This window comes from Euprymna scolopes, chromosome 19 (assembly GCF_053919585.1).
Source record: "Euprymna scolopes isolate OS-2025 chromosome 19, ASM5391958v1, whole genome shotgun sequence".
NCBI lineage: Eukaryota > Metazoa > Mollusca > Cephalopoda > Sepiida > Sepiolidae > Euprymna > Euprymna scolopes.
The window spans coordinates 99,748,426-99,759,118 of NC_136500.1; the positions used below are offsets into that span (position 1 = coordinate 99,748,426).

General features: G+C 39.5%; 1 protein-coding gene across 1 annotated transcript; it reads left to right on the forward strand.

Moving 5' to 3' along the window:
- Positions 1-8,465: 8,465 nt before the first annotated feature.
- On the forward strand, positions 8,466-10,013 carry LOC145240289 (uncharacterized). The gene has a single exon (XM_080103869.1). The coding sequence runs from the start codon at positions 8,466-8,468 to the stop codon at positions 10,011-10,013; it is 1,548 nt and encodes a 515-aa protein (XP_079959995.1).
- Positions 10,014-10,693: the final 680 nt, after the last annotated feature.

Below are 10,693 nucleotides of genomic sequence, written 5' to 3' on the forward strand. Positions count from 1 at the left end.
GATATTTGTGCAAGGGTTAACATCCTCGAAGGATTAAGAGATTCGTTATCCATTATGAACTTTCAGAAAGTTACTGAGGAATGCCAGAAACTGTTAAATTTAAAACAGGATAATACTAGTATCGAAGAGAAAAATGTTGACAAAATACAAAGGGCAAAGCAAGGTGACCACTATGTAAAAAATACTGTGTAGGAAAGAATAACTTCACAAAAGAGTTCTACTTCAAAAGCAAAATATGCTATAAGTGCAGGCGTAAAGGACATAAGTCAACAGTATGCAAAAAGGAGAAATATAGTAAGCCTGAAATAAAGACCATTGATTCTAAAAATGAGTCCATGTATGGTAAAAAAGGAAATATATCAAATTTAGAATTAATGGCCGGAAAGTAAACTGTCTTTTGGATACTGGAAGTGACATATCCTTAATTGATGAAACAACATGGAAGAAAATTGGTTCTCCAAAGCTGCAAAATACAAAGAAAATTGCCAGAGGAATGTCTGGAAATGAATTAAAATTTAAGGGTGAATTTTATACTAATGTGATCCTAAATAAAAAAACGTTAAAAACTAAAATGTATGTGATACCTGGAAAAAAAATCTAATCTATTCGGTATAGATTTGATGATACTTTTCAATTTATGGGAGAAACCAATAAACTCATTTTGCAAAAGATTAAATGTAACAGGATCTGAAAGTCCCAAACTGCCAGGTAGCTTTGTTGGGGATTTGAACAAGGGTTTTAAAAATGTATTTTCTGGAGGTCTGGGTTGCTGCACTAAAACGGAAGTGAAATTTGAACTAAAAGATTAAGCGAAACCGGTGTTTAAACAAGGAAGGTTCCGTATTCGGCATTAGAAACAATCGAGAAAGGATTAAATAGAGTTGAAGAAATCGGAGTAATAAAAACGTGGACTACTCTGAATAGGCATCACCCATAGTTTATGTGAAAAAGAAAAGTAAAAAAATAAGGGTATGTGAAGATTTTTCGATGTAGTGAAGTTACAGTCATTCTTGAGTCTAGCAAACTACTATAATTCTTATATCCTAAAATATGCACGAATTAAGAGCACCATTAAATGAATTATTGAAGAAGAATAAAAAATGACTCTGGACAAAAGAATGCGAGGAAGCATTCCAAAAAATTAAAAGATGTTTGTTATCGGATCTAGAGTTAGCACATTACGATCCGAAAAAGGACCTAATTGTAGCGGCAGATGCGATCGAATATGGTTTAGGAGCTGTGCTTCTACACAGAATGGAAGATGGATCTACTGAACCAATTTCTCACGCATCGATGGTTTTACTACCCGCTGAAAGAAAGTATAGTCAGATCGAAAAAGAGGGTCTGGCGATTGTGTATGACGTGAGAAAGTTTCATAGAATCATTCACTGAAGATCTTTCATCTTGGAAACGGACCATAAACCATTACTATCGATTATTAGTTCAAAAAAAGGGATTCCTACTCATATGGCAAATAGATTACAGAGATGGAGTATTATTTTGCTTAATTAGGATTTCAAAATGAAACACCTAGCATCTAGTAAAATTGCACATGCAGATGGTTTGTCGACATTGATCCCCAGTAAAACTGAATTTGAAGAAACTGTTATAGCAGCACTAAAAGAAGAAAATGAACTAACAGATATATTTATAAATAATGTTGGGGAACATCCTGATAAACTTGAGGAAATAAAGAAAGCAGCGAAAACAGATAAATATATTAATAAGATAATAAAAACAAGTGGGACAAGATGAAAAGAATAGAAAAGGATTAAAAGTGTTTTCATTTTCTATGTGTGATGAAACGCTGATGTATGCACCGGGGACATCCTGGAATCTCCAGAATGAAAGCCCTAGTGCGAAGATTCACATACTGGCCTGGAATGGATCAGGGCATCGAGAAAATGGTGAAATAATGTAGAGGTTGCCAACTAGCCACAAAATCTCCCTCATACGGACGCAACCTTGGCCTTAAACAAATTTACCGCATCCATATCGATTATCCTCTGAAGGGATATTATTACCTATTAATCGTAGATAGTATGTCAAAATGGCCAGAAAAAGTTTTAAATACAAACACCCTACAGCGGCAAACACAATAAAAGCGCTGGACGAGGTATTTAGCCGGTTCGGAGTTCCGAAAACAATTGTTAGTGATAATGGAACTATGTTCATAGGTCAAGAATTGAAGCACTACTGTCAGGCACTGGCCATTGAACACATTACAACACCAACTTTTTACTCTCGATCAAACGGACAAGCGAACAGATTTGTCGATACTTTTAAATGAGCTTTAAAAATTAATAATAACATCGACACGGAAGAAAAAAGCATTTAACAATTCTCAGCAATATACAGGATAACACCAAATCCAAATATAAATGCTAAATTATCCCCAGCTGAAATTATGTTTCCCAGGAAGGTACGTTCGGTGTTAGACCGGTTAATTCCTAGAGAAAAAGTAAAAAAAAGTATCAAGAATAATGTAAGGTACAAGATTTACAATGACGGGGATAAAGTTTTCTTCAAAAAATTATCGGGCAGGAACAAATTTTGGGGGTAAAGGCATAATCTCAAGAAGAATTGGGAGAATGGTTTACATTATAAAAGGGCAGACTTTTTTCCACAAATAACATATTAACCAACTGAGACCTCGATACATAGAAACAGTCAGAAACCAAGAGTTACCAATGGAAGTGCTATATGACACTTTCCATATACAACCTCCAAACAAGGAAGTACCAGTAACTCAGAAATCCAGTCACTCTCCAAAAGTAAAAAATCGGCAAACACAAATTGTGAGAAGTGAAAGGAAAAGGAAAAGGACCGAATTTTTTGGACAAAGTCTAAAAAGGAAAAAATGGTAGAAGCAAAATTCTATGGAAGAATTTAGCTTGGGAGGAAGGTGATGTAATGGAATGACCTAATGTCCCTTCATAGATGAAATGAACTATGCCCTCTCACGTGACTGAGAGAGAAGGAAAAAGACAGGAAGAGAATAAGACAAGATGTCGAGTAACTCTTATGTCACCTGTATTCCTTTGTAAATAAACCCCTTTGTCTTTCACCCATAACCCCGTGTTTCTTGATGTATTCTTATTTAAAGTAAGGATATAACAGTATCCCACAACACCCCACTCCCGGGCTTTTCATTCCCCTGGGATGATCGTATAGCTCTTTTTCTTGGGGTTGAACTCTATCGGTCGGTCATTTTGCTTTTTCTGGTAGACCCGCGTTGTTCGACTGATTGTCGCGTTACCAACTCGAACGTGTCATATATCTGGTCCATTACCTCTTCTTGTTCAGCAGTAGGTTGTCTTTCGTCATCTATGGTACGTTTCTGAATTTGGTTTAAATATTTATTGTGAGTAAATCTTGGACCTCCGATAATGTAGACCATCTACCCGATCCTCTTCTGGACCTTTCTATGGTCCCATATTGTACTATTATTTTTGTCTACCTGGAAAATACCTTTTCACCAGGGAAATACCTCTTTTGGGCGGTTTTGCCCGTTTTGGCAAAAAATTTCCCGAGAACCGGCCAAATTTTCCTCGCGAACATTAACTCTGCCGGCGACATCTTCGATGGGGTGCTTTCATTTGGCGTAATTCGGTAAACTTGTAAAAACTGTTGTAACGCCTTTTCTGAGGCCGTTCCTTTAGCCTTCTTCGGGGCTCTTTTCAGCGTGTCTAAAAACCTCTCCGTGTGACCGTTCGATTGGGGATGATAGGTTGGCGTCGTTATTTGGTTAACCTGGAAATCCTCGCAGAAACTTATAAAATCTGCTGAAGTGAATTGTGTGCCATTGTCTGACACTAGACAATCAACCACACAAACCTAGCGTAAAATTCGGGAAGAGCACTGATTGTAAAATCCGTCGTTGGACTTTTACATCGAAGTACCTCAGTGCCATTTTGAAAAACTGTCTATAACTATTAAATAAGTTTCTATCCAGTGGGCCTGCGTAATCTACGTGTATTCTTTGCCATGGGTGGTCTGCTTAAGGCCACGGGCTAAATTGTATTGGGGCGCTTTTGCAGCCAATGCGCATCCTTTACACGACTTTACCGTGCCTTCTATATCAGTGTCCATACTCTTCCAGTAAACGTAGGACCTCATGAGGTTCTTAATCCGCGTAGCCCCAGGGTACCGCGTATGGAAATCCTTTAGGATTTTCTTTTGTAGTGTAGCTGGGATTACCAATCTTTCCCGGCAAAACAGTACCTCATTGCACATAGAATAAGATTCCGCCGCCCACTCATCCGATTGAATTTTTTTGTTTCATTTCTTGGATGAAACTATCTTCTTCAGCCTATCTTATTATATTTTCCAAAGTGACTGGTAGTTCCTTGATCGTATTGAATAATATTAGTGTATAGTCCTTTTCACTTCGTATTGACGCTATTGCTGTGTCTTCCAGCGGTTCCCTTGCCTCCAGGATAAATCGCGACAATCTATCTGCGTGACTTAACTTCGCAGATGTAAGAAATTCTTACTGAAATCGTAATTCAGTAGAATGGTCCCCCATCTTTGCATTCTGTTGGCTGTGTAAGTTGGCAGACCTTCCTTAGAGCCAAAGATGGTGATAAGCGGCTTATGGTCAGTTTGCCATTTAAACTTACGACCGTGTAAAAATCGGTGGAATTTTGTAACACCGATTATCATAATCGGTGTTACAAAATTCCACCGATTTTTACACGGTGATTCCTTTTCGATTTGAGAGTAATTCTTCTCGGCAGTCAGTAAAGTTCTTGACGCATGGGCGATCAGCTTAGTGGACACATTAGGCATCTTGCGTTGAATGCACGCCCTGATCCCATAAGAATTTTCGTCAGTTGCGTCAATAATCTCTTGTTTTGGATTGAAATGAGTCAGAGATAAATCTGACGTTAATACATCTTTTAATTTCTTAAACGTTGCTTGGCACTCAGTCGTCCAGATTTTTTTTGTCCTTTTTTAATAGTACATTCAATGGCGCACGCAATTCATACATGTTCTTAATGAACGTTTGATAATAGTTCGTGAACCCTGAAAAACTCTGCAATGTAGTTACATTATGAGGTTCTGGCATGTCTTTTATAATTGTGGACTTGTCTGGATCGGGTTTCCTCCCGTCCTTTTCGATGATATGACCCAGGTATTTAATTCGTTCCAAAAAAATCGCATTTTGCTTCCTTCAATGTGAAACCATATTCTTTTATTCTGTCAAACACTTGAAATACATGATCAACATTTTGACTCCGAATAAGAACATCGTCCAGATAGCCTATTGCAAAATCTAAACCGCTTAACAAATTATCAATCACCTGATGGCAAATTTCAGGTACCAAATGCTAATCTATTGAATTTAAAAGACCTTTGTGAGTTGAGATACACAAAAGTTTGGAGCTATCTTCCTCTACTGGTATTTGTAGGTACGTCCCGCTTAAGTCTATTTTGGAAAAAAAATTCCGCCATTTAACTTAGCGAATATTTCGTCTGGATTTGTGTTATGGCTTGTAATAACCACAAAGAAAACAGAACAACGGAATAGAGTTTAAACAATGTATTACTGGAACAACAACGTAAAAAGGTTACAACTGAAAAGATTAGTAAACGTCACCGAGCAGGCGAGGGTCGCTCTGGTGTTTTGTTCGGATTTCTCGTGATTCTGTAAACCTATAGAAATTTCTGAAGAGCCTTTTCTGTCGGTGTACCGGACGCCTTTTTTAATACTCTTTTCAGCGTATCAACGAAGCGTTCCGCCTGGCTGTTGCTTCTGGCGTAGTACTGGGGTGTCGTAATATGACTTGATACGTCTCGTAGAATTCTCTGAACTCTGTCGAGATGAACTGTGTAGCGTTGTCGCTAACCAGACAGCCTACAACCCCAAACCGAGCAAACAATTCCAATAAAAAATTTGTCGTTGTTGCTGTGGCCGGTTTTTTGCATCTTACTACCTCTGGCCATTTAGAATAAGAGTCAACTACAACCAGGTAGTAAAAATCCGCTACAGGTCCCGCATAATCGATGTGGATCCTCGGCCATGGTTGTTCAGCCTTAGGCCAAGGTTTATATGTTATCGGTGGTGCTTTTGCAGCCAAAGCACAGCCTTTGCATCTGTTCACCATGGCGGTAATATCTTGGTCCATAGCTGGCCAATAAACAAAACTTCTCATTAGGCTTTTCATTCTGTTTATTCCTGGATGCCCCATGTGAAAATACCTGAGAATTCTTTTTTGAGGGGTGTGGAGGATTACAAACCTTTCACCGTATAACAGTAATTCGTCGCCACCAGAAAAAATGTCTGAACTGGTGTACCCCAGTGCTAATTTCTGCTTCGTGGTTTGAATGAAATTGGCATTAAGAGATCCTGACTTAATTTCCTGAAGTGTGACCGGCAGTTCGCGGATAATATTGTTTATCATGGTTTTTACATCATTATTAATACGTAGTGTCGCGATTACTGAATCTTCAAAAGGTTCCATTTTAGCAGGATAGACCGTTTGCATGGGCTAGTTGTTTTGAGGGGAGAAATTCAATTGTAAAATTATAGTTCAGCAGAATAGTTCCCATCTTAATAGTCGGTCCGCAGTGAATGTTGGAAGTCCTTTTTTGATCCAAAAATGGATATCAACGGCTTATGGCCGGTTTGTAGAATAAAATGTCTTCCGTACAAGAACCGGTGGAATTTTGAAACTGCAAATATAATTCCTAGGGCCTCTTTCTTGATCTGAGAATAATTCTTTTCCGCTGCCAAGAGAGTCCGTGATGCGAAAGCAATAGGCTGTTTCGAGCTATCCGGCATTCGATGTAGCATACACGCCCCGACGCCATATCGACTAGCGTCGCTAGCTACTATTATGTCCAACTGCGGGTTGAAATTCGCTAGGAATAGTTTTGAAGTCAGGATTCTTTTTATTTCTTGAAATGATGTCTGGCAATCTTCTGTTCACTCCCAAGCCTTATCCTTTTTCAGCAATTCATTAAGTTGTGCCCGCAATTTGTGCATATTTAGGATGAATCCCTGGTAATAATTTGCCAAACCTAAAAAGCTCTGCAATTGAGTTATGTTTACTGGTGCCGGCATTTCTTTAATAGCAGTCGCCCTATCTGGATCTGGGTGTCTGACATGTTTATCGATTATTTGACTCAGGTATTTAATTGTTTGTAAAACGAACTCGCATTTATCTGCTTGGATCTTAAATCCATAATCTTGTATTCGACTGAATACTTGTCTGATATGTTTTCATGTTCCTCCCTGCTTTTGCTCGCTATGATAATGTCATCAAGATATGCGATTGCGGTGTCCAAGCCGGACAGCATAGTATCCATTACTTGCTGGAATATTACGGGTGCCACCTTGATACCAAACACGAGCCTTTCGTATCTGTACAAACCCGATGAGTGTTAATACAGAGGAGGTTAGCGCTTTTGTCGTTTACCGGAATCTGTAGGTAAGCGTCGATTAGGTCGATCTTAGAGAAAAACTTGCCGCCATTTAACTTCTTATGGACTAGGTAATGGATAGTGAAAATCTTCTAAGGACTTGTTGAGTCCCGTCGCGAAGTCGGCGCAAACGCGAATTTCCCCGGACCTTTTCTTTACGTAAACTACCGGAGCAGCCCACTCACTATATTCAATCCTAGCCAAGTATACCGATGCTTTCTAATCTGTCTAGTTCCTGATTTATTTTGTTCAGGGAAGCGTACGGGACATTACATTTCTTTTTAAACACCGGTTTTGTGCCAGATTTCAACTTAAAACATGCGGCTATTTTTGTACTGTTGAGAAAACTTGAAGCACTTACCTGCGACTCTCAGGAAGAGTGGCAGCAAAAACCTTTTGTGTGGGCGATGCCTCTTTTTATATTGGTAGATGTTACATTTAACTTATTTGATTGGCTAACTGGATTATAAGAGGGATGGAGTGAACTGAATTTTGTTTGTGATTTCAGTTTGGGATTGGAGTTGAAGGAAATTGAATCGTTACCCTTTTTACCAGACCGACAAGGTTCTACAATTTTTACCTAGTCACAGGTCGCAACAAACCATTGTTGCAAAATCCTTGTTAACCTCTACCTTTCAGTTGAGAAATTTTCCACACGTTGCAACAATGGTTTGTTGCATTCCAAAGGAAATGCAGGAAATGTGGAGATTACTAGCTAGTGATTTGTCGGTACTTCATTCGTTATCGTTTAGAAGACAGGTACTTGATAGCGATACTGTTGCGGATTTGTACATATTCACAGATGCCTAAAAAAGGCATATGGGTTTTCTGTATATGCAGTTCAGGGAGGTATATCTTCTCTGATTTTTGCTAAAGCAAAGGTGGCACCATTAAAAGCTAAAACCTTGCCAACGCTGGAACTATTAGCAGTTTTTTTGGCAATTAAATGTCTTAGTAATATCTTGAGAGCCTATCAAGGAACGAAATTTGGAAGTTTGTATTTGGCTGTAGATGCCCAAATTGTACTCACTTGGCTGATGTCCAAGCAGACGAGCCATAAAAACATTTTCACGAAGAATCGCCTCAAGGATGTGACACAGATGGAAGAAGTGATACTTGCAAATTACAACCTTGCTATCAGGTATAAATATGTGCCTTCCAATCAGAACCCTGCGGACCTAATGACTAGGGGACTAACAGCAGCTAAATTTAAGGAAAATTTCTCTTTTTGGAGTGCTGGACCAAACTGGTTGTCTGGTGGAACTGTCTGTTGGCCTGATAGTACTTTGGATTGTCTTAGTGCAGACAACCAGCAAATAGTTCGTACGAACCTGTTCTACACCTGTAATGAGAACTGGTCTCAGCCTATCGTCGCCTTTGACAGATTTTCGTGTTTTAACAAACTTCTACGTGTGGTCTCCAGAGTCTTCGAATTTATATCCAAAGCAAGAGGCAAGGAACTGGACTATAAACAGGCTGCTGCTGACTACTTGTTCAAGACAATGCAACAACAGGCATTTCCCCTTGAATTGAAGTTCTTACGTGCACCTCATGATAAACCCATTCCGAACCTTGTGAGTCAGTTAAACCCATTTCTGGACAAGTCTGGTGTCGTCCGCTCCAGAGGCAGGATCAAAAAAAATTTTACTCTACAATATGAGGTTTTAAACCCTGTATTGCTCGGGAAGAATCATCCCTTGACTAATCTAATTGTGAAGGATCAGCATGAGAGGGCTAAACACTTGGGTGTGCCGGCTACACTTAGTAGAATCAAGATGTCAGGATTTTGGATACCTCAAGGCAGACAGGCTGTGAAGGGAATATTTAAGGACTGCTTTATTTGTCAGAAAATCAACTCGATACATTTTCCGTATCCTAAGATGACAGACCTGCCTAAACATAGAGTAAATCTGGTAAGGCCATTCTTACATACAGGGATAGATTATACGGGACACCTGTGGGTTCAAAACCAAAATCTTCAATCTAAGGTTTACATTCTCATATTTACGTGCTTGGAAATCAGAGCGGTGCATTTAGAACTGGTTGAGGACATGACAGTGCACTCATTTATACTGGCCTTCATCAGGTTTTCAAACATGTGGGGCTTGCCTTCTCACATATATAGTGACAATGCAAAGTCATTTCTTGCTGGAGTTAGTTTACTAAATCAGGCCCTAACTTCTTCCGAATTTGATGAAAAATTTGGGCAGTATAATATAAAGCATGTTAAGATCCCTCTTCATTCGGCTTGGTATGGAGGAGTTTGGGAACGCATGATTAAAACATTAAAGGAATGCCTCTATAAAACTGTTGGAAGGTCTATTTACAGTCAATCTGAGCTGTGGACAGCCATTTCAGATGTCCAACGGGCAGTGAACAATAGACCGTTAACCTATGTGAGTTCGAATGACTCTGGATTGGAGGTAATTACGCCCAATCACTTCCTGCGCCCAGATCAAAACCCTGGACTTCTTCTTAGAATGGAGATTCAACCAATTAATGAAGGGGAACTGCCGTCCAGACAGATATTGTTGGAATCTTTGAAGAACCGGGATGAGCTGCTCAAGGAGTTTAAACGGATATGAAACGAGGATTACTTACTCTCTCTTCGAGAACGTAAACAAGATCGTTATCCAACTATATCTAATAAGGTACGACCTGGAGATATTGTGACGATAAAACTTCCAAACAAGTCTCGACCCTTCTGGGCATTGGGGAGAGTAGAAGAATTGTTTCCGGGAGACGATGGTATGGTACGGTCGGCACAGATACGACGGGGTGATGGGAGTGTGAAAACATATTCTCTTAAACATCTATATCCGCTAGAACTACATGCGGAATATAAACCACAAGAGGATGGTCCAGAACCTAGTTATGATGACTGGGAGTCCATAGAAGGAATTTCTTGGTCAGAAACCAGTTTTGAGGAACCCACTTTAGTACAGGAGAGTGAGCAGGTTTGGATTTGTCCCGGATGTAATAAACCTGATGACAGATCGGCCATGATCTGCTGTGATCAATGTGATAACTGGTTCCATTTTAGATGCGTTGGGATCAGTGCAGCTCCGCCAGATGAAAAGGATTGGGTTTGTCACCACTGCTCTGGGGATCAAGAATGAGGAATATGTATATTGAGAAGGCTTTACAAAATCAATAACAATTGATTTTGTTTTCTGTTGAGTGGGAGGGTGTTGAGAAAACTTGAAGCACTTACCTGCGACTCTCAGGAAGAGTGGCAGCAAAAACCTTTTGTGTGGGCGATGCC

Coding starts and splice junctions, on each gene's coding strand:
- LOC145240289 (XM_080103869.1), top strand. CDS start 8,466: ATGTCCAAGCAGACGAGCCATAAAAACATTTTCACGAAGAATCGCCTC.